This window comes from Neoarius graeffei, chromosome 7 (assembly GCF_027579695.1).
Source record: "Neoarius graeffei isolate fNeoGra1 chromosome 7, fNeoGra1.pri, whole genome shotgun sequence".
NCBI classification, from domain to species: domain Eukaryota; kingdom Metazoa; phylum Chordata; class Actinopteri; order Siluriformes; family Ariidae; genus Neoarius; species Neoarius graeffei.
The window spans coordinates 48,497,588-48,521,390 of NC_083575.1; the positions used below are offsets into that span (position 1 = coordinate 48,497,588).

At 43.1% G+C, this 23,803-nt stretch overlaps 2 protein-coding genes and 1 non-coding gene across 8 annotated transcripts in view; 2 read left to right on the forward strand and 1 right to left on the reverse strand.

Annotated features, from left to right (window-relative positions):
- ninl (ninein-like) overlaps window positions 1-7,930 on the forward strand; it is a 63,219-nt gene extending 55,289 nt beyond the window's left edge. For all 5 annotated transcript variants that reach the window (XM_060925852.1, XM_060925855.1, XM_060925854.1 and 2 more), the window contains 3 exons: window positions 2,593-2,802; window positions 6,185-6,298; window positions 6,400-7,930. In XM_060925852.1, the coding sequence (XP_060781835.1) occupies window positions 2,593-2,802; window positions 6,185-6,298; window positions 6,400-6,591 (516 nt within the window). In that variant the 3' untranslated portion in view covers window positions 6,592-7,930. The remainder of the gene's footprint in view (window positions 1-2,592; window positions 2,803-6,184; window positions 6,299-6,399) is intronic.
- Window positions 7,131-16,243, reverse strand: gins1 (GINS complex subunit 1 (Psf1 homolog)). Of its 2 annotated transcripts, none has more exons than XM_060925859.1 (7): window positions 16,138-16,243; window positions 11,176-11,240; window positions 10,940-11,038; window positions 10,775-10,865; window positions 7,741-7,857; window positions 7,547-7,621; window positions 7,131-7,454 (listed from the first exon to the last, which is right to left on the reverse strand). In XM_060925859.1, exons 2-7 carry the CDS (start codon window positions 11,208-11,210, stop codon window positions 7,386-7,388), a joined length of 486 nt encoding a protein of 161 aa, XP_060781842.1. In that variant the 5' UTR covers window positions 11,211-11,240; window positions 16,138-16,243; the 3' UTR covers window positions 7,131-7,385. The 2 variants fall into 2 exon arrangements, with proteins under 2 accessions (XP_060781842.1, XP_060781841.1); XM_060925858.1 differs by lacking the exon at window positions 16,138-16,243 and adding an exon at window positions 15,346-15,562.
- Window positions 16,244-22,574: 6,331 nt separating this feature from the next.
- On the forward strand, window positions 22,575-22,738 carry LOC132889824 (U1 spliceosomal RNA). The gene has a single exon (XR_009655103.1). It is a non-coding gene; the product is annotated as a U1 spliceosomal RNA (small nuclear RNA).
- The last annotated feature ends 1,065 nt before the right edge of the window (window positions 22,739-23,803 follow it).

Consider the following 23,803-nt stretch of genomic DNA (forward strand, 5'->3'; position numbering starts at 1 on the left):
AATGAAGGTTGTAATAGAATTAGCCTACATTTGGCTTAAGCTGGATGAGACAGAGACATAATTTTATAGCCATTTGTTAAACAGCTGACAGGGAACGTAATTAACCGTTCCGGGAACGAAATTTTTTTTTTGTTCTAACCGGTTCGGGAACATCTATTTAATGGTGGAACCCAAAACCGGAAACGTTAAAATTCCATTTCTGTTCGGAACGAACCAATAGGAAAAAAATGCTGGTTCAAAGCCCTGGTACTTATCATAGTGATTGAATGAGAGCGCGAGAGGAATTGTAATCAGGTTTTGTTGGTTACCGCATCAAATATGCAACCTCGCACTGCAAAAAGTAAAATCTAACCAAGATTAAATGTCTTAAATCAAGACAAAATATGCTTGTTATTTGTCTGCCAAGACAGTTCTCCTTTCCAGGCAGGTTTTGTGTAAGAGTATTTCACTTACTTTAAGCATTTTTTCCCTCAATTATCTTAAGGTATTATAACTTGTTATTGAGATTTTATTACTGGTTATGAGTAAGTTCTGTCTTAAAATGAGAATTACCATAATTTCATCGGTGTTATATTAACAATGATAAGTTTGTCAAAGTCAGAATTTCTTATTTCAAGCATCTTATCCTTTCTTTTAATCTCTTAACACAAAACAGATAACTAAATTAAATGAATTGTTGTATTGTCAATCTGGCAACAAAAATAGGCTACAAAATGGATTGGTTTGTTGTTTTGATTTATTTGGCGGTCTCAGTTGGTATAAACACTTAAACAGAGCACACCAATACGCCCAGATGAAATAGTCAAACTGTTGGTTGGGGGACAAAGTATCTAGCATGTTAAAATGAGTAGTACAACTTTACTTGTTTTTAGTATAAATACACTAGTTTTAAGACATCTGTGGGGTTTCTAAAGCTAGATATATTTACTTGTTTTTAAAAATCTTGCCAAGTCAAATTTTCTTGTTCTGTTGGCAGATAATTTTGCTTATTTTAAGTAAAATATTCCTAATTTTATTACTTTTTTCTTGTTTTTGTAAGCCAGGTTTTTGCAGTGCGAGTGACTGCTTCGAAGTTAAATGAGGAACTAGCCTGTACTGTTGGTGTTGTAAATGCACAAAATAACGGCTAGGAAGCTCTTGAGTACACGTGAAACACAACCGTTTCTGTTACAAATATAAAAACGACGTCGACTACGTTCAGACTGCACCCTGAAACGACCCATATCCGATTTTTTTTGCCCATATGCGACCTGTATCTGATTTATTGACAATCTGAACGACACAGATCCGATTTTTTTTTCACATGCGACCCAGGCCGCTTGGATATGTGGTCCTAATTCCGATGCATATCCGTTATTTTCACATGCGACTGTAGTCTGACCGGACAGGTCGCATTCATGCGACCTACACGTCATCAACAAGAGACAAACGTCACTATTCTGTGTTGGCTAATCCCGCCTCTTTGGTGGAAAACAACATTTGTACAGCTTTCAGAATTTAAATAGACTTTTATAGAATTGATCAAGCTAATGGTGGATTTGGTAGGGACCTGGATGTTGATCTGTTAGCCTGATTAAATAAAACAGTTTCTATAACTGATTTATAACTTTTATAATCTTGTAATACAGGATGGTTTAAGATTGTTCTGGAAATTTCCAGTAATTTGACACCTTCGGTCTCATTAGTCTGCTGCCCACATTAATCAGATTATTGTGTGAGTTCCGCCGCCGCCACAAAAACCACATCGCCAGGTCTCGCCTCATCTCCATGCTTTACTTGCAAACTTGAAGAGTGCGTTTTTTTTTTTTGTTTACGTATTACGTAGATGTGCTTATTACGTGTCAATTTGCGCATGCGGGACACTTTTGGGTCGTTTTCCGTTCATATTGGAGATCGCATACAAGTCTCATATAATTGGTAATGTGAACGGCCTAACAAAAAAATCGGATTTCACAACAAATCGGATATGGGTCGTTTCAGGTTGCAGTCTGAACGTAGCGCAACCGACGTTTCAATCCCTGACTCGCTCTAGCCACCTGGCTGCACCCCTGCACTCAGGTCAGAGACGTGAAGGAGGAAGGGGAGGGGGTGAAGAGGGCGGAGCCACACGCTCTGGAAGAGGGGCGGGGGGATTGGGCAAAGCGTTCCATTCTGGCTTTGAGTTTTCTCACAGGTCAGCGGTATCAACTTCAGCGAGAACTTGACTGAAATGCGAGTTCGGACGATATGCGTACTTTTTAATGTGAAAACGTACAGTCGTACAATGAGGTCAAAATTCATAGCAGCTACGCAAGATGCGTACAGGTTGGCAGGTATGCAGTAAAACCTGACCCTCACCATCACTGATCCATATATTTCTACCTGCACCATATAAACTAGCATTTTAATGGTGTATGCATATACTGATGCAAGCTGTGTGTCGTCTCTTTTTTAGATGTTGGTTTTGATAGCTTTCTAAAACATGCTATATTTTAAATGACAAGATGGCAGTGGTTGAGTTTAATGATTTAAAACTTTGATGGGACAAGCCTTACATAAAACTCTTGAAATAAAAAAAAAATGAATTCAAAGTCAGTATTTTTTCTTTCATAGGCATTAAGGGCAAACACTGCTCTATCACTGAGCCAGGCGCAGCATGTTCGTGAGGTACAGCAGTTAAAGGAACGGATTGGCCTCAATACCCAGGAACAGCTTTCTAACCTACAAGGTCAACTGGCTGAGGAGCAGAATCAAATACAGCAGCTGAAGGTGCAGCTCCATTCTCAGGCTCAGCAGGCCACGATGCAACTGAACCTTCAACAGGTGTGTGTGTGTGTGTGTGTGTGTGTGTGTATCAAATGTCTTACAGTAAGGAAGTCTTTTATTGCAGTCGTATACATTTGCTGTGAATGGGGGGGGATTAGTATTGCACACCTAAGTGTGGGTTTCTTTTTTCGCTGTCAACTAAACAGGGGCAGGCAAACCAAGGCAGTTGCCTAGGGCCCCCAAAATTTGGGGGCCCCCAACAGTCAGCCCCGTCACGGTAAACAAACAATATATACGTCATCTTAATTTGTCTCTGATATTAAGTAGTCAACGATATAAATGGAAAAACACACCAAAATAGCATCAGAATATCGAATTCATGTGTGTGTATAGTATTTGTCCCAGCACACACACACACACACACACACACACACACCCTGGTTGTTTTACATTGGACTAGTCCATGATCTGATGACGTAGACAGGTGCGCGACAGAAATTCAAACCAAAGCAGAGGGAACTGTAAACGAGATGAAGCGCAGTTATGAGAGTGGTTGTGCTAAACGAAAAAAAAAGGGCACAAAGCAAAAAGAATGCAGCTGCACTTCTGAAACTAACTACATTTTTCAAATCGTCCGAGTCTGCTACAGCCTCAACCTCCGCTGTTGAGGAATGAGTTCCTTGTGCTCCAAAAGACTTTGGAGAAGCCAGCAACAAGTAGGACTTTCTTTCTCATATGATTATGATGAACAATGGACATTTGGCGATTTAAGGACTTTTCAGTAATGTACTGGCTGCAACCTTTAAAAACTCATACCTCTCTCTTTCTCTACCCCCCCCCCCCCCCCCCCCCCCCCCCCCGCGCGCGCGCGCTCTCTCTCTCTCTCTCACGCGCGCGCACACACCTACACCCCATTATGGAATGGTGATGGAATACATGAACAATGGAATTTTGAAGATTAAGGACATTTCAATAATGTACTGGCTGCATCCTTTACAAACTCACAATCCCTCTGTATCTGTCTCTCAACCACTGTATTGCCTGTCACTAAATGGCTCTCTCACTCTCTCGTACATTTATCTTGGCATCAGTCTTATCCCATTGAAATGTAGAGGTTTCGATAGAGTAATATCCATTTGTGTTGTAGTTCTGATAACAGTAAGATCATTTTGTATCTCTGGTAATGTGTATCTGGTAATATGTATCCATTTGTGTTCTACTTCTGATAAGAATAAGATCATTTTATATCTGGGAATATGTATCTCATCTCATTATCTCTAGCCGCTTTATCCTGTTCTACAGGGTCGCAGGCAAGCTGGAGCCTATCCCAGCTGACTACGGGCGAAAGGCGGGGTACACCCTGGACAAGTCGCCAGGTCATCACAGGGCTGACACATAGACACAGACAACCATTCACACTCACACCTACGGTCAATTTAGAGTCACCAGTTAACCTAACCTGCATGTCTTTGGACTGTGGGGGAAACCGGAGCACCCGGAGGAAACCCACGCGGACACGGGGAGAACATGCAAACTCCGCACAGAAAGGCCCTCGCCGGCCCCGGGGCTTGAACCCAGGACCTTCTTGCTGTGAGGCGACAGCGCTAACCACTACACCACCGTGCCGCCTGGAATATGTATCTGTGGAGTAAAAATAATTGGATTTCAGATATCCTTGTTTTATTAAAATATGGAGATTGACTCTTAAAATTGTCTCTCTCTCTACTATCTCTTCTGTTTGCCTTGTCGCTCTCTCTCTTTCTGGCTTGATCAACAAATAAACACTCAGAATTTTGGCAAATGCTGGAGTAATCTCAAACCTGTTTCACTGTGGAGCTTACTTGGGGCACATTGTTAGTGGCAGTTTGCTATCTTTTTTTTTTTCCCTGAATTTACAGCAAGGAGATATGGCATGTGCCAAGTAGGGATGACCATTATTCTGTATGTGTGTTTCAAGACTGACTTTTGAGGGCCCCATGTCTGTATTTCGCCTAGGGCCCCAGAATGGCTAGAACCGCCCCTGCAACTAAATATGACTGTACTGAGTTGAAATACATTTAACATTGACATTTCCATAAAATGCCTCAAAACGCCATCTACTGGTTAAATCCTCCTGAACCTTGCAACGCCCATATTGATGTAGCGTCAACTATTTGGTAAATCTCTGTAGTTTAAGAATGTTAATAATTTATTATTATAAGTTCAATTTATATAGTGCCTTTCACAAACCCAAGGACGCGTTACACAGGAGTTAATGGCCTCTAACCGAAAGTGGGTGACCCACCTCCCCTAGCCCGTCGTTGAGTCTCTCAAACCGCGCTCGTTTTCAAATGTATGCTGATTTGAGACTCCTTGAGCATCTCCTGCCTCACACGCCCACTTCTTTGGCATTTTTCAAAATTATGCAGTGGGTAAAGTTAGGATCAGAGCTGGGGGTGAAGTTACACTTTAAGTGACTGGTCTCCTTTTTTCTTTCTTTCAGAGGAAGTGCTCATAAATAACCAGAGAAACTAGCTTGTTTAGTTTACATTTAAAATCTTAACTCCTGAAGTATCAAGCTCCAGTACTTGCATTTTGGATGGTTCATTTGCTTACTAAACAGCCTATTAAGGCAAAATTAAGTTTATTTACTGTGGAGAAATATTGCAACTTGTATCATCAGTTATTATGACTCACTGATTTAGAAGGGTACAGTCATCTTATTTTGCTTTAATGGAATTACAAACTGTCTTTTGTTAGAAGTTCAGATATTTGGAAAGATTATGGTGGTGCATCTCAGCAGAACACTGTGTTTACAGTAGATAAAACTTAAACAGTACACTGAAGTAAATTTTTAAGTAATGTGAATATAGTATAGACTGGGCGGCACGGTGGTGTAGTGGTTAGCGCTGTCACCTCACAGCAAGAAGGTCCGGGTTCGAGCCCCGGGGCCGGCGGGGGCCTTTCTGTGTGGAGTTTGCATGTTCTCCCCGTGTCTGCGTGGGTTTCCTCCGGGTGCTCCGGTTTCCCCCACAGTCCAAAGACATGCAGGTTAGGTTAACTGGTGACTCTAAATTGACCGTAGGTGTGAATGTGAGTGTGAATGGTTGTCTATGTGTCAGCCCTGTGATGACCTGGCGACTTGTCCAGGGTGTACCCTGCCTTTCGCCCGTAGTCAGCTGGGATAGGCTCCAGCTTGCCTGCGACCCTGTAGAAGGATAAAGCGGCTAGAGATAATGAGATGAGATGAGTATAGACTAAAAATGAAACTGCATGTTAGTCATACTGTTTGTAAATGTACAGTTCCCCCCCCCCCCCCCCCCCAAGTAAAGAAAATATTGGTAATATATTATAGGTTCTGCCTAGAAAAGATGATTCTTGAGCTTTAAGACGTGATCAGCTGGAAAACTATAAACATTAGCAGTTATCACTTCAGACTCTTTCTTTAATCTATAAACAGGAGCAGTATGAGAAAGTGATGGAGAACATGCAAGAGCGGATGGATGATGTGGAAGCCAAGCTAAAGGCAGTACGCCTGATGCTACAAGAGAAGGTTAACCAGCTGAAGGAGCAGGTGGGTCTATAACGTTAAGAAGTATACAGTTGTGACATTGTTACATCATGGCTATAGTGGTGAAATTGTCTCATGCTCTGTCCAATGTTTCTCCTTATTAGCTGTCTAAGAATGTTAAGTCAGATCTGCTGCTAAAAGAACTCTACGTAGAGAACTCTGAGCTCATGAAGGCTCTACAGATAACTGAGCAGCGACAGAAAAGTGCAGAGAAGAAGTCTTTCCTTTTGGAGGAGAAGGTGACCGCTCTCAACAAACTCCTGCGTAAAATCGCTCCTGCCTCTCTTTCGGCTTAAAACGTGTCCACCGCAAATGTCCTTTAACAGGAATGAAGTGTAAACTACCGAAATTTTTTGTTACATGTTTGTAGTAAGAAAGTGAAAACCCAGAGAGTGATACTTTTAAAAGACAATCATTTAAGCCCCTGTTTTTTTTTTAAATCAATACTGTAAGTACAATACTGACAGGGTATTTTGCTATAAATGGTGTTGTACCATTATGACTATACAGTGTGACTTTTTTTTTTAAAGGGCTATAGAAATGTTCTCTCTTGACAATTTTCAGAGTAAAATATCAAGGGGAAGTTTGAAATGTAAAAGGCCAAATATAATGGCATCTTAATTTTTTATTTTAATTCACTGATAAATTAAACATTGACTGTATATTTTACCATGTTCAATATAAATAATGTTTGAAAGGTATTTGACTATTTAGAAGTATCAACTCGAAGCACAGTATTCTTCATATGTAGAATTGTGATACACAGGCTATCCTTAAACTTGTACAATCACAATGCACTAGTCCACTGTGATGTTCATAAATTGTGTCGACAGTCTTGCAAACGCTGTAATTTTATTGATTTATCTAAAATGTAATTGCATCACCTCCACTGCATTTTATTTTTAATAGGAAAAACATTTGTGTTTAAGACACGGCAGCAGTGTGAGAGTTTGACAGTAAAATTTCACACGGCAAAACACCTAGACACTGACTTGATAAATTCTTTCTTTTGAATTATTGAGCAACATACAAGTAACTGACAAGTGTTAAATTATTGTAACTATTGAAACCCGTGAGAGGGCATCACATGTTAAGAAATGACGTGCTCCAGCACTCCCTGCCGAATCAGCTGCTCACATTTCCAGCGGGGAAGAAAATGCTATGAAAACAAAAGAGCTCTGTGTAAAGGCAATGGGCAACACGTAATCTGACTAAGTATATGCATTAACAGTAGTATATCAGTTTTGATACCTGGCTATTCTTCTTCAAGAGAATAACCGTTCCATCATCAATTTCAAACTCTCCGTGATCTTTCAGGCAGCGCACCTAAAAAGAGGAACAATAGCAGTGTCCAGAAATTAATTATTAAGACGTTAATTTGGAACGTGTTTTACATTAGATGATTATTTATTGCAGCCACGACTCACATTTGAGTCATAACTCACCTCAATATACAGGCTCTTAGGGGGTTTCATGTCTTGTGTTATGTCCAAACCCTCGTCTCCTCCAAGTGACCTCATATATGTGGCCAGTGACTTCTTGTACTGATTAAACCACTCCAACTAAACAGATGATTGAAAAAGCAATTGTTCAAAGCAGGAAAATAAGGAATAAAGGTGCTCCTCTTTGCTTTAATTGTGCCTCTTCATCTCTTTTCCTTGCATCTCTACCTTGTGTTTTTATTCATTCCTCTTAAGATGTGAGAAAGAAATGCAACAATGGGGGGGGGGGACATCCCTGCTCACTAAAGTGTTACCTTAAAGTGGTCAATTTAGTGGTAATTTGTTGCACAACTATATTGCCTGTCACTGACCATAATGGATCTGAAGATAAAGTATGATTAACTTACCCTCAATCAGAATGCTCTTGTACTTGGACATCCTGTGTCTAAATCCATGTGTAAGCTGATGTTCTAGTCTTTACACCACTCTACACACCTGAGCATATTTTATTATTCTATCCACATTCACTGGATATGAGCAATCGCACACTCTGATTGGCTACTCTACTACTAGGATATCAGCTCATATACCAGGAGTATAATAATTAGTTCAATTTATATAGCACCTTTCTCACACCCAAGGTCACTTTACAATTAAGGGGGGGAAAAGTGTCCACCAAGAGAGGGTCAGGATGTAGCTCCAATGGCGTAGCTACCACAGTCCCACCAGGCACATGAAAATAAAACCTGCACCGCCACCGGGCAACATCGCGTGGAACACTGTGCCATGGATCCACAAAGCAAGCACAGAAGCACTGCCATGCAGAGCGCTGGTACGTGCACAGCCAACGCGACGCCACCGGGCAACATTGCTCGGAACACAGCGCCAAGCACAAAAGTGCCGCCGCACAGAGCGCTGGACAACCCTGATGTTCAAAAGAGCAACGAATTCATTGCAGTCCATAGTGAGGAGCACAGGCATCACCCACAGCAAACCAAGGCCTGAAGAAAACTGATGCTAAAACTGGGTCCGGAGCTACACCACAACCGGTGGACAAAACACACAAAAAACAAACATCAAACTACACAAACAAAAAAGAAAAACAAAAAGGGGAAAAAAAGAAAAATGAGAAGCGGCAGCCAAAACGTGCACAGTGTACTCACAAACGTAAAGAAAAACACAATGGCGACACGCGTTGCTGAACCAACCAAGGATGAAATAAAAACTCTATTCGAAAACAAACCTGCAGAAATCAAGTATTTAAAAGAAACAGAAATAGCAAAAATATTAGTGTTTTCCCAATATCTCCTGTTCCACACTCCAGCCCAGCTGGTGGTGGTAATGCACCTTTAAGTTGGTTTGCCAATCACCAAATAACTATAAAGAAGGAGAAGGTGCACCCCCCCCCCCCCAAAAAAAATATATCTCTCTGATGGTAAGAACGTATCTTAATTTTTCAAGAATTATTATAGCATTTTCACAAATTACTCCTGTCATTTTGCCAGTTTGTTTACATTCTAAGCGGAAATTATTTTGTTGGACGTTTTGTAAAAAGTTTTTATTTATTGAATCTGCAAAAAATAAAAACGCTGTTTCTCAAAATCCAGTGACTGTGGATAGAATAAAACAGTTATTCCACCCAATCTCTCATCTTACATGGCTTATAGCTACGCCTCGTCGGCTATCAGCTCATGTATGACTCACTTTCGTGGAATAACTTGAATATACAAACACATCTGAGAGCAAAGATCTCATTTATAGCCCTTGTTTTTATTTAATATTATGAATGTAGTATTCTTTTTTTCCCCCTCCAGGATAGTACTCATTAGTGTGTGTATACTTTTTTTTTTTGTATTTTCCACCCATTTTCTCCCTAATTTGGTCTTAGCCAATTCCCAACCACTAGCCATCTCTCTCCTATGATATAACAGCTACCAACCAGCGAGGGTGAAGTGAACACATGCTTCCTCCAAAACACATGAAGCCAGTTTTCAAACTACTGCTTAAGCACTGCTTATGCACTCTGGGGAAAGTGTTATCTACCCTCTTCTACATACCTGAGCTCACAGACACCCTTACTGTTTAGGATTGCTATGACTGACAGGGGAGAGAAAGAAAAAGAAAGAAAGCACAACTTTATTCATCACACACTTGTGAAATTTCCTCTGCATTTAACCCATCTGAAGCAGTGAACACACACACACACGTGAGCAATGAGTGCACACACATACCCAGAGCAGTGGGCAGCCATGCTAACAGCGCCCAGGGAGCAGTTGGGAGTTAGGTGCCTCGCTCAAGGGCACGTCAGCCCAAGGCCGTCCCATATTAACCTAACCACATGTCTTTGGACTGTGGGGGCAACCGGAGCACCCGGAGGAAACCCACGCAGGCACGGGGAGAACATGCAAACTCCACACAGAAAGGCCCTCGCCGGCCGCTGGGTTTGAACCCAGAACCTTCTTGCTGTGAGGCGACCGTGCTAACCACTACACCACCGTGCCGCCCGAGAGTATGCCATCCCGCCCACCCAGCCAGCTTGGGCAATTTTGTTCCCTTGGCAACAAAGGCTGTGTCATCATCGAGATTCACACTCTCAATCTCTGAATGAGAGGGCAAAAACTGTGTACTGTTGCATTACTTCACACTTCTATGTAGGAAGCACCTGCATATCGTCACTCAGGAACCTCGTATCGCCTCTTTTCTTGATTCCTCTGATCACATTTGAAGAACTGATACATCCCCTTAGTTCAAGTTTCAGCTAATGAGTTAACACGCAGGTTCCCAATCTTGCTCATGGAGTACTCCCTGTCCAGCATGTTTTAATGTTTTCTTTGCTAGGAAAGGGCTGTTAATGAGCTGATTAATTATCTCACGTATGCTGGGAGCAAAGAAAGATCAATATGTGTAAGGCAGGAGGTATTCCAGGACCATGGTTGGAAACCTGCGAGTTAAAGGATGTAGGATCGATGAAATAAAGAGACACTACAGTGTTAGGATAAACCCCTGATATTCCTAGAATGAAAAATCAAAATCACACCTCCTCTGCACACATGTGGAACTGGATTGTTGTGGGCAGCACACTTCCATACTCCCATCTGAGAGCACGGATCCTCAGGAGGCGGTCGTAACTGGAGAAACAGGAGAGATAGGTAAGAGGAACTCATGAGTTTGGAGATACTGGATATTAAGGTAAACGGCTTACAGGTAGGCTGCAATACAGCGCTGGTTCCTCAACAAGCAGCAGTGACGAAACTTGATGGTTGGTATGAGTTCAGTTTTGCCCTCAGTCTTGGCTTCATTCCTTTAAAAAAAAAAAAAAAGGCCAAAAACAGAAGCAATTTCAGACTCAGCACTGTGGTGCTTTTTAGATAATGAGAAACTGTTTGCTGGAGTGAGAAGTACAGTTGCTATAATATGAGGATATGCTTAAAATCTTACACGTCACTTTGGTTTTGCTCGTATAAAGCTTTCATTTCTTCAAGCACTTGTCGAATGCCATCCTCCTGTTGAGACACAACCTTTAAGTTGAGTAACTGTGCACTGAGACAAGCTGCACATCAGAGCTGGTACCATGAGTTAAGAGTGCTGGTTTGCTTAACTTGTCCCCAGTGTGTAAAGCCTGACTGAGCTGCACCTGCAAGAACCGGTGTTCCCAATGACCTATTACTGATTGTTTGTCCCACAATTGTTTGAGACCTTTATGTTGTGCCACTCTCGAGCCTGAAGGGCTTTTCACACAGGAAGTGATTTGTGGTGACGTGGCAACGGGTGACTGTGTAACATCAGTGAAATTCATTGACTTGTAGTGATGACAGGTGAAACGATAGCTGCCAATGCAAAGGAGCCGGGTACCAAGTTAAACTGCTCTCAATTTTGAGACGACTACCAACAGGAGAGAAAGGATACCACTGACTGACAGATGACGCAAACACTGAGTAAACAAATGTTTACCATTACGAGACAACATCCATGACTTCGCCTCCTACATCAAAATGGAGGAGCAGCTCATCACTGCTGTCTCATTGGTGTAGCGCCAAAACTTCTGATTTATTATTTTGGTGAAACGTTCAGCCAGTCATTTGATTTTTGAAAGGAAGAATCTTGCTGCAAGGCAAGTGATATAGCCAGCCATTGTGCTCATTAGATATCTCAACTATTAACTTACCAGACAAACTGTTACAGAAACCAGAAAAAGTTATGGCTTTGATGAATGAACTGTACTATCTTTGAACAAAAAGAAATTAAACATGGGTGAACTGACACTGTTGAATTGAGGATCTGTTCTGGATATTTGATTTGGCATAGGTTTTATACCGGATGGTGTAGTGGTTAGCGCTGTCGCCTCACAGCAAGAAGGTTCTGGGTTCGAGCCCAGTGACTGACGGGGGCCTTTCTGTGTGGAGTTTGCATGTTCTCCCCGTGTCTGTGTGGGTTTCCTCCACAGTCCAGACATGCAGGTTAGGTTAATCGGTGGCTCTAAATTGACTGAGTGTGAATGTGAGTGTGAATGGTTGCTTGCCTGTATGTATCAGCCCTGTGACGATCTGGTGATTTGTCCAGGGTGTACCCCGCCTCTCGCCCATAGTTAGCTGGGATAGGCGCCAGCTTGCCCGCGACCCTGCACAGGATAAGTAGTTACGGATAACGGATGGATGGATTTACATCGGATGCCCTTCCTGACATAACCTCACAGCTGACAGGGGCCTTTCTGTGTGGAGTTTGCATGTTCTCCCCGTGTCTGTGTGGGTTTCCTCTGGGTGCTCCGGTTTTCCCCACAGTTCAAAGGCATGTAGATTAGGTAAAAATACCCAGCCATTGGGGTTGCACAAGCCAGTACATATTTACTGCTGGTCACAAGATTAGGGAGGGTTGTGTCAGGAACGGCATCCGGTAAAACCTATGCCAAATAAAATATGCAGAACAGATCCACTGTGGCGAGTCCTAACAGGAAAAGCCAAAAGAAGAAACAGGGCCTAACTGTTTACAAAAATCTTCTTCCTATTGTAACACGTGATCATAACTATTCAAGTCAAGTCAAGTTTATTGTCAAATATGCTATACATGCTCGACATACAGCACAGATGAAATCAGTCCTCTCTGACCCACGATGCAAACAGGCAATGCAATAAATAAAAATAGAATAATTGAAATAAACAATATAAACACTCTAGATAAGAAATAGACATAGGCTAAACACTTTTTTATATATATATATATATATATATATATATATATATATATATATACACACACACACATACATACATACATACACACACACATTTTATGTGTGTGTGTGTGTGTGTGTGTGTATATATATATATATAAAAAATATGTGTATATGTGCATGTGTGTGTATATATATACACACACACACACACATACACATAAATTGGAGCATAAGGACATAAAATAAACAGTCAAGGGCACTTGAGGTATAGCAGGTAAACATGAAATAAGCAGTATAAACAATAAACTAATAGCTGTTAAGGTGAGGTAGTACAGAATAGTGCAAATGAGCGAGGTAAAGTGAAATGTGCAGTCCCTGAGTTCAGTGTGCGAATGAATGTTGAGTGTGTGTGTGTGTGTGTGTATGTTGGGGGGGGGGGGGGGGGGGGGGGGGGGGGGACCTGTGAGGGTGACATGATGTCAGATGCTGAAGGGGGGGGCAGGGGGTGGAATCTGTGGTGGGGGGGGGTTGAGCCTCCTGACTGCCTGGTGAAAGAAACTGTCCTTGAGCCTGCTGGTTTTGGCCTGGAGACTCCGCAGTCTCCTCCCCGACGGCAGCAGGCTGAAGAGGCTGTGAGATGGGTGGGTGGGGTCACCTGCAATCCCGATGGCTTTGCAGGTGAGGCGGGAGTTATAGATATCCATAAGAGAAGGGACAGAGACACCAATGATCCTCTCAGCTGCTCTCACGATGCGCTGCAGAGACTTGCAGCAGGACACGGTGCAGGCGCCATACCACACGGTGATGCAGCTGGTCAGGATGTTCTCGATAGTGCCTCTGTAGAATGTGTGCATGATGGGGGCCAGGGCTTTTGCTCTCCTCAGTTTGCGGAGGAAGTACAGACGCTGTTGGGCTTTTTTGGCCAGTGATACGGTGTTGTTGCTCCAGGACAGGTCTTCAGAGATGTGCACACCCAGAAACTTGGTGCTGCTCACCCTCTCCACTGCAGCACCGTCGATAGATAGTGGAGCATGCTAGGTGTGCGCTCTCCTGAAGTCCACAACAATCTCCTTCGTCTTCTCCACGTTCAGGCGGAGATTGTTGTCCTTGCACCACATGGCCAAGCTGCTCACCTCACTCCTGTAGATTGTCTCATCGCCATTGTTGATGAGACCCACCACAGTCGTGTCGTCCGCAAACTTAATGAAGGGGTTGGAGCTGGATGCTGATGTGCAGTCGTGGGTCAGCAGAGTGAAGAGGAGGGGGCTCAGCACACATCCTTGGTGGGCCCCTGTATTCAATGTGATGGTGCTGGAGGAGTTGCTGCCGACCCGTACAGCCTGTGGTCTCCCCGTCAGGAAGTTCAGCAGCCAGTTGCACAGGGAGGTGTTGAGTCCCAGCTGGTCCACTTTATGAATGAGCTGCTGAGGAATGATTGTGTTGAATGCTGAGCTAAAGTCTATGAACAGCATTCTGACGTACGAGTCTTTTGTCTCCAGGTGGGTGATTCAATACATATGCAAGTGTGTGGGTGGCACGGTAGTATAGTGGTTAGCGCTGTCGCCTCACAGCAAGAAGGTCCTGGGTTCAAGCCCCGGGGCCGGCGAGGGCCTTTCTGTGTGTAGTTTGCATGTTCTCCCCGTGTCCACGTGGGTGTGCTCCGGTTTCCCCTACAGTCCAAAGGTTAGGCTAATTGGTGGCTCTAAATTGAATGTGAGTGTGAATGGTTGTCTGTGTCTATGTGTCAGCCCTGTGATGACCTGGCGACTTATCCAGGGTGTACCCTGCCTTTCGCCTGTAGTCAGTTGGGATAGGCTCCAGCTTGCCTGCGACCCTGTAGAACAGGATAAGCGGCCACAGATGATGGATAGATGGATGTGTGTGATGTCATCAGGTGAATTTCTGGTGTTGAATGTTGCGTTTCGTCTCTCTCTTGCTCTCCCTGTGCAGTTACTCCCCCTAAGGCTTGTTTCCATGAGCCGTGAGTGAGAAATGGTTATAAATAGTTGGTTATGATGAGCATTTAACCCAAGGCTGCACAATTTTTTTTTAATTAGGTTGAATTGTAATATCCTCCTGGGAACCAAGAAGAAAATGTGCCTCTCAATTTCTCTTGTGTTGTGATTTCCTTACTAGGAATTTCCCAGCAACACTCCTAGTCACGTGATACATCATTGGAAAGCCAGGATGTACTCTTTACAACACACCAGGATTCAAGTGAATAGCTTGAAAGAGTAAGAGAGTGTGACGTAAAACAAATGTCAACTACAGAGGACACAAGTCTTGGTTCTCAGGAGGATACAGTGGGGCAAAACTTAAAAACAGACTGTATAAGCTACACCAGTAACTATATTAGCAGCAGATTAGTCAGTGTTTAGTGAGCATGAGCTCAATCTGGTAATGATAAAGTGAAATAAAAACAGAAGTGCGGTACATACGTTAAAAGCAGGCAACTGGCCATCACTCATCCGGTGAAGAGCTCTGACAAGTTCAACTGCCTTTTCGCAAAACATTATTCAGCAGCTGTTTACCCGACCGAGTAACTCAGCAGGGTCTCCGCTCGGCTCCTCTTCCCCTTCTATAAACCCTCCACGCGGACAGCGCGCGCGCGACAACATACAGTTTTCGCGGGAGCGTGTATTGTTTGCACCACGTGACCGCAGCTAGACGTACGGAAAGCCCAATGGGACAAAAATAACACACGTGACCGCGTTGCTGTCGGAGGGAACAGAACACGTTAGCCCAGGCATGTGTATTCAACAAGCTTGTTTATACAACGCATAGTTCGAATTACTGGGGGGTACTATACCCCCCAATGAAGACCCAGTACCCCCCAAAGAGACAAAAATATAAGTTTTTGGGGGGTCCGATATTTTTTCTGACATTGTGAAAAGGAATATATAATTCAAACCAACTCCCATTCGGCATTCTTATTGTAGGAACATTTTAATGTAAATCGATTTCAGACAGACACCCCTATTGTGGACCGTACCATTTTTAGTCACCGCAGCGCTCGAACGCGCTTGAAGCACCAGCTTCTACTCCACACTGTATTCAGTGGATTCATCAGATACAGTCCGTGGGTTTGCAGCAGAAGATGTGCATTGGTAATGTTAGTTGCTAACCAACTTTTAGCCTCTTGAAAATGTGTTATTTTACAACTTTCATTTATTAAAGTGATTTGCTCTTCTTTCAGCTCATCTCACGTCTTTATACGTTGAATTACTTACCCACTGAGGCCAGTAGGCTGCACTGGACAGACGTTAACGTTAGTTACCAACGTTATGGCCCTTTTCCACTACCCTTTTTCAGCTCACTTCAGCCCGACACGGCTCGCGTTTCGACTACCAAAAACCAGCACGACTCAGCTTGCTTCAGCCCTGCTTAGCCCCTAAAACTCGCACGGTTTTGGAGTGGGGCTGAAGCGAGCCAAACCGAGCCGAGTGAGGCTGGGGGCGTGAGCAGACACTCCCCTGTGCACTGATTGGTGAGGAGGAGTGTCCTCACATGCCCACACACGCCCCACGAGCACGCTGGGATCTGTAAACCCGGAAGGAGAAGAATTACGAGAATTTCTGAAGCCTTATGCGCCTCGCCTCATCTATACGCTCTTGCCAGTATCTGTTGGCGTTGTCGGTGACAACAAGCCACAGCACCAAGACCAGCAACACTAACGACTCCATGTCCTCCATGTTTATTGTTTACTATTCGGGTTGTGAGACTACCGCTTAAAACATCACTGATGTCACTGTTTGCGCCACGTAACGACATCACGTGACGTCCACCCACTTTCGCTAACTCCACCCAATGTGTCCACCCACTTCCAGCCAGCACGGTTCAGCGCGGTTGTAGTCGAAATGCAACTCCAACAGCCCCGCTCAGCCCGACTCAGCCGCGTTGGTAGTGGAAAAGCGGCATTAGTTAGCAAGATAAGCTAATGGCCCTTTTCCACTACCCTTTTTCAGCTCACTTCAGCCCGACACGGCTCGCGTTTCGACTACCAAAAAACAGCACGACTCAGCTCGTTTCAGCCCTGCTTAGCCCCTAAAACTCGCACCGTTTTGGAGTGGGGCTGAAGCGAGCCAAGCCGAGCCGAGTGAGGTTGGGGGCGTGAGCAGACACTCCCCTGTGCACTGATTGGTGAGGAGGAGTGTCCTCACATGCCCACACACGCCCCGCGAGCACGCTGGGATCTGTAAACACCGCAAACCCGGAAGAAGGAGAATTACGAATTACGAGAATTTCTGAAGCCTTATGCGCCTCGCCTCATCTATACGCTCTTGCCAGTATCTGTTGGCGTTGTCGGTGACAACAAGCCACAGCACCAAGACCAGCAACACTAACGACTCCATGTCCTCCATGTTTATTGTTTACTATTCGGGTCGTGAGACTACCGCTTAAAACATCACTGAATCAGTGACATACAGAGCATCGTGCACGAGTTCGCGGAGCGCAAGGCTCGTCGTATGCCCTTCAAATAATGCGCGCAGTAGGCTATTGATGTTTTATTATGAGCCATGTACAGTATGTCGCCTAATGTTTTTTTGTTTCTGAGTTACATGTTCGTTTGAAGGACTTAATGTACAAAATAACATAGTTGCACCCCGTAGTGTTGAAATTGGTAAACACAGTGCATTCAGTGAGGTTTGCACCGCCCTCCTTTTATTTCTGACTCTTCCTGTCACCGTTGCAACCTCTGAGCGCTCATTCGTATGCCCTTCAAATAATGTGCGCAGTATAGGCTATTGATGATGTTTTATTATGAGCCATGTACAGTATCCTAATGTTTTTTGTTTCTGAGTTACATGTTCGTTTGAAGGACTTGATGTACTAAATAACATAGTTGCACCCGGTAGTGTTGAAATTGGTAAACACCGCAGTTGCGGACATTTTGTAGCCTAAAATGATGTTATGATAAGCTTTAATAAAGGGCCCGGTCATTTGCCCCGCCCCCGGCCCGGCTCTGACTTGTTCCGCCACTGTCACTGATGTCACTGTTTGCGCTGCTTAACGACATCACGTGACGTCCACCCACTTTCGCTAACTCCACCCAATGTGTCCACCCACTTCCAGCCAGCACGGTTCAGCGCGGTTGTAGTCGAAATGCAACTCCAACAGCCCCGCTCAGCTCGACTCAGCTCGACTCGGCACGGCACGGCTCAGCCGCGTTTGTAGTGGAAAAGCGGCATAAGTCTCTATTTAAATCAAGCTTATTACAGTGTGGTATAGAAACGATTCTCGTTCCAAAGGAGAAGAACTCCATATGTTTCCATTCTCATTTTATTATGAATAAATTGTGCCCTTCTGAAATTCATTTGGCACATAGGCCCATCCTGTGTGTGTGTGATTAGGCACAAGAAGTTCTGATGTAGGCCTAGCTAAGCCTATGTAAAATTACAATCAGAACCTCTGGGGACTGGGACAACATAAAAAGAGCCAGGTAGTAGGCTAGCCTAGGCAAAATAGCCACGGGCGCAGATAGGGGGGGGGACGGGGGGGATTCATCCCACCCAGATTTAAATTCACCTCGTTCGGTCCCCCCCACTTATAGGGAGGAAAAAACGTCTATGCTGTCTTTCTTTGCATAAGGCAAACCTCACGGAAAAATCAAAAGACTAATTACCATTCGGTTTATTGAGGTGCGCAGCAGTACAGACATTATAGTTGCAACTGCGCAGACTGCACAGGTTGCGAGCTCGAGCTTGGTTGCTATGGTTACCCACAACGAGTTTGACAGGCATATCGGGGACAGCTCCTCCTAGTTCAGGACCCCAACACGGCATGATGAAGGGTGCCAAAAGGCAGAAAACGATTGCATCGTTTTAAAAAAAAAAAACGACTGTAAGTAAACTGTGCCTTACTTTATCACATCACCTTGCAATTTTTTGATAGTCTGTTCAAAGTAATGTCGTAGTGAAAGTAAAATCGTACGGAGTAGAGAAGCCTTTCTGGTAGCCTCCTTCTTTCGGTGGCAGCCTGTAGATACAGTGCTCAGAAGGCAGTTTTAATGTTTAATCTGGCGTTCCCTGCCATAATTTCAGCGAGCATATTGTTTCATAAGGAAACTTTGCGAAGAGTTGTTGACTGACCGCCGCTCACGCAACACACAGGCATAGTTAGAAAGTCAGGATGCACTGGTTTACACTTTACACACACACACGTAGCCCAGCCTCTCGCTATGGTTAAGTTGGAACTTAGCGGTTTTAAAACTAGTTTTGCAGTTTTGCAATTTCTGTGCGTGATGATAATGTGTAAACTTTGGATTTCCATAGGCTATGTTAAAATGTTATCATTGTCCTGGCCTGCAGGTAGTTCCTGGTGATGGCAGTGAGGGAGGTGAAATGACATGTATACACACTACCGTTCAAAAGTTTGGGGTCACCCAGACAATTTTGTGTTTTCCATGAAAAGTCACACTTTTATTTACCACCATAAGTTGTAAAATGAATAGAAAATATAGTCAAGACAGTTTTCTGGCCATTTTGAGCATTTAATCGACCCCACAAATGTGATGCTCCAGAAACTCAATCTGCTCAAAGGAAGGTCAGTTTTATAGCTTCTCTAAAGAGCTCAACTGTTTTCAGCTGTGCTAACATGATTGTACAAGGGTTTTCTAATCATCCATTAGCCTTCTGAGGCAACAAGTAAACACATTGTACCATTAGAACACTGGAGTGAGAGTTGCTGGAAATGGGCCTCTATACACCTATGGAGATATTGCACTAAAAACCAGACATTTGCAGCTAGAATAGTCATTTACCACATTAGCAATGTATAGAGTGGATTTCTGATTAGTTTAAAGTGATCTTCATTGAAAAGAACAGTGCTTTTCTTTCAAAAATAAGGACATTTCAAAGTGACCCCAAACTTTTGAACGGTAGTGTATATATATATATATATATATATATATATATATATATATATATATACACACACTACCGTTCAAAAGTTTGGGGTCACTTTGAAATGTCCTTATTTTTGTATATATATACACACATATACACACACGCACACATACATGCATACACAAAATGGAATCATTTGCTGACAGCTCAGTCTCCCCCAGTTCAAAAATCCTATCTGCGCCCCTGAAAATAGCCTAGTGCATTTGCTAGTATTTGAATTTGTTTTCTATTGTTTTTACTTACATTCCTTTTGTATTATTTTTAAGATATTCATAGTTTCAAATGAGTACCCTGTTTGATTTTATTCACAGAGACAGTAGGCCAAACATGAGGAAAAGAAAAGGGCCAGACATCAGGCATTTTTTTTTTTTTTGGTGCTAAAAGAGTAAGTAGTAAATATTAGCACTAAGATCTACAGACAATTACAGTACAAGTGTAGGTGCAGTTAGGTTTTATACACTATTCATGTGAATAAAGAAAATGGGTTCCCAGCAGACAGGAGAGGCACAGCAGGGTGAAAGAGAGTAAGACATTCAGCAGGACTGTTCTGCACGTGTCTATATACTGTATGTGACTCATTAGTAGTGTTGATACCCAGGTTGTTCTGACAAAGAAGGTTATCAGGTTGTACTGCTGTTTTTCTTCTGTGGTAGTACTGTATGGTTTGTCATGCTTCTTAATGACATTAAAAATTATTGTTCAGAGTTATTGTGTTGAGTTAGTGACACCGACTTCCATAGAGGAGACGGGACGGGACCAGGGGGGATTGATATGATAGTGGACCATGATGGTACCCCCCAATTATGGTGGGGTAATTCGCACTCTGTACAACGGTCCACCAAAATTCTAGCAATAGAGTGTCCCAAAAGTTTCCATACATAGGGAAAGACATAACACAACACTGACAGCAAAATATATCTTCTCTTCTCATTATCTCTAGCCGCTTTATCCTGTTCTGCAGGGTCGCAGGCAAGCTGGAGCCTATCCCAGCTGACTACGGGCGAAAGGCGGGGTACGCCCTGGACAAGTCGCCAGGTCATCACAGGGCTGACACATAGACACAGACAACCATTCACACTCACACCTACGGTCAATTTAGAGTCACCAGTTAACCTCACCTGCATGTCTTTGGACTGTGGGGGAAACCCACACGGACACGGGGAGAACATGCAAACTCCACACAGAAAGGCCCTCGCCGGCCCCGGGGCTCGAACCCAGGACCTTCTTGCTGTGAGGCGACAGTGCTAACCACTACACCACCGTGCCACCCCCCTTATATTTGTTCCCCAGTTAATCAGGAAGTCATGGATTCCAACTTGACAGTTCCTACACACTCCAGTCATCTTAGAAATGTACAATTTGAATGGGAAACATGCTTCAGTTACATTGTTATCACTATAATTTCCAGGGGTGCCAATAATAATGGAGGGCAGTGTGTGTGTGTGTGTGGTACCAGTCAAAAGATTTTTCTGTATTTTGACTATTTTCTACATTTCTATTATTTTTATAGGCGGTACCTACCCAGGATGTACTCCTCCTCTCACCCAAAGTCAGTTAGGATTAGCTCCAGTCCACATGCAATGGACATTTTGGGACAGAAAATGAATGAATGAATGAAAGTAATTATATTCACAGTATAAACAATTTTTTTTAAACCTGATAAAATTTTCCATAGCTGTAAATATATATTAGTACCAATCAAAAGTTTGGATACACCTACACATTCATAGGTTTTTCTGTACTTTGTCTACATTGTAGAACAATACTGAAGACATCAAAACTATGAAATAGCATCTGGAACACTCTGTAATATAATATCTGGGTAAACAAAGTATTAAATATATGTTTCATATTTTAGATTCTTCAAAGTAGCACTGTTTACCTTAATGACGCTTTGCACACTAAGAAAGCAAAGCAAAGAAAGAAAGCACAACTTTATTCATCACACACTTGTGAAATTTCATCTCTGCATTTAACCCATCTGAAACAGTGAACACACACATACCCAGAGCAGTAGGCAGCCATACTAACAGCACCCAGGGAGCAGTTGGGTGCCTCACTCAAGGGCACCTCAGCCCAAGGCTGTCCCATATTAACCTAATCACATGTCTTCGGATTGTGGAGGAAACCCACACAGACAACATGCAAACTCCACACAGAAAGGCCCTTGCCGGCCGTTGGGTTCGAGCCCAGAATCTTCTTGCTGTGAGGCAACTGTGCTAACCACTACACCACCATGCCCCTATTGGCGTTATCTTAACCAGCTTCATGAGGTAGTCACCTGGAATACTTTTCAGTGAACAGGTGTGGCTTGTCAAAAGTTAATTAGTGCAATTTCTTGCCTTCTTAATGCGTTTGAGATCAAACAGTAAATTGTAAATATTAAAAAATACAGCAAATAACCCTATTCCACAACTGTAGTAATCCATATTATATCAAGAACTGCTCAACTACTGTAAGTAAAGAGAAACAACATCCATCATTACTTTAAGACTTGAAGTGTCTTTTAATTAACAAAAATAAAGAAAAAACATTGAATTAGAAGATGTGTCCAAACTTTTGACTGGTACACTGGCAGTGCCATGTTCATGTTCATGACAGATTCTGTATTTCCTCAACTGTTAGACATTAGGTTCAGTGAGTCATTTTAGAGAATAAATGTTGAGTAGACCCTTAATTTTGCTGTCAGTAGATATTTTGTGTTGGTATGTTTCACACAGAATGACAATGTCTTTAGACACATACTTCAAAGTTGATACTTAATACTTACCTGGCAGGGGCAACACCATGATCAAGAAGGTGGTTTGCCCAAGGTGAGGCCCAGCCATTGCACTCAGGCTGTGCTGACCTTTGTGAATTCCTCAAATGCAGGAATCTCAGCTGCATAATTTCTGGTAGTGGGGGACTGCATTTGCTCTCTGCCCTTTCACATAATTTGGGTGGCATGGTGGTGTAGTGGTTAGTACGGTCGTCTCACAGCAAGAAGGTTCTGGGTTTGAACCCAGTGGCCAGTGAGGGCCTTTCTGTGTGGAGTTTGCATGTTCTCCCCGTGTCTGCGTGGGTTTCCTCCGGGTGCTCCGGTTTCCCCCACAATCCAAGGACATGCAGGTTAGGTTGACGTGGGGCGGCCTTGGGCTGAGGTGCCCTTGAGCAAGGTACGTGACCCCTGACTGCTCCCCGGGCGCTCTGGTGTGGCTGCCCACTGCTCTGAGTGTGTGTGTGCATATGTGTGTTCACTGCTTCAGATGGGTTAAATGCAGAGGATGAATTTCACTGTGCTTGAAGTGTGTGTGACAAATAAAGATTTCTTTTCTTCTTTCTAGTTATGATAAATTGCCTTAAGAGGTTCTGTACTATCAGTTTAGGAGTGGATGAACTTTTCTTGTGTGAGTATTAAGAATTAAAATATTTTTGTTTGAAAAACTGACTATTAAAATGTTTACAAAATGACCTGTGTATTATTCTTAAGTGAGACAATCAGACATTACTATAAATTAGGTTATAATAAACATACAAGTAATTGAGTCAAATATGTGCACGTTATTACATTAATTTGTATTGGTACTATGTACAAACTTGCAATATTTTGTTTCCTATCAACTCTTTTATTTTTTTGTTTAAGTTTTGATTAATCTGTTAATGTTTTGTGTTTATATCTACACATGTTGAATGAACATTTAACTTAAATTTACAACTGTTATTAACACAAAAGCAAGCATGATTATATTTATTTCATAATATTTCTTGTAATCTGTTGCCTTAATTTTATTAAGTAGATACTATATATGGCGGCACGGTGGTGTAGTGGTTAGCGCTGTCGCCTCACAGCAAGAAGGTCCTGCGTTCGAGCCCCGGGGCCGGCGAGGGCCTTTCTGTGTGGAGTTTGCATGTTGTCCGCGTGGGTTTTCTCCGGGTGCTCCGGTTTCCCCCACAGTCCAAAGAAATGCAGGTTAGGTTAACTGGTGACTCTAAATTGACCGTGAGTGTGAAT

Bases quoted from the DNA above. Each gene is read 5' to 3' on its own strand.
- gins1 (XM_060925858.1), bottom strand. From the start codon at position 15,420: ATGTTTTGCGAAAAGGCAGTTGAACTTGTCAGAGCTCTTCACCGGATG. The intron at 7,622-7,740 runs GTGAGTTATGAC...TCCTCTTTTTAG, and splicing joins CTAAGAGCCTGTATATTGAG to GTGCGCTGCCTGAAAGATCA. The intron at 7,455-7,546 runs GTATCAAAACTG...TTGTTTTCATAG, and splicing joins TCTTGAAGAAGAATAGCCAG to CATTTTCTTCCCCGCTGGAA.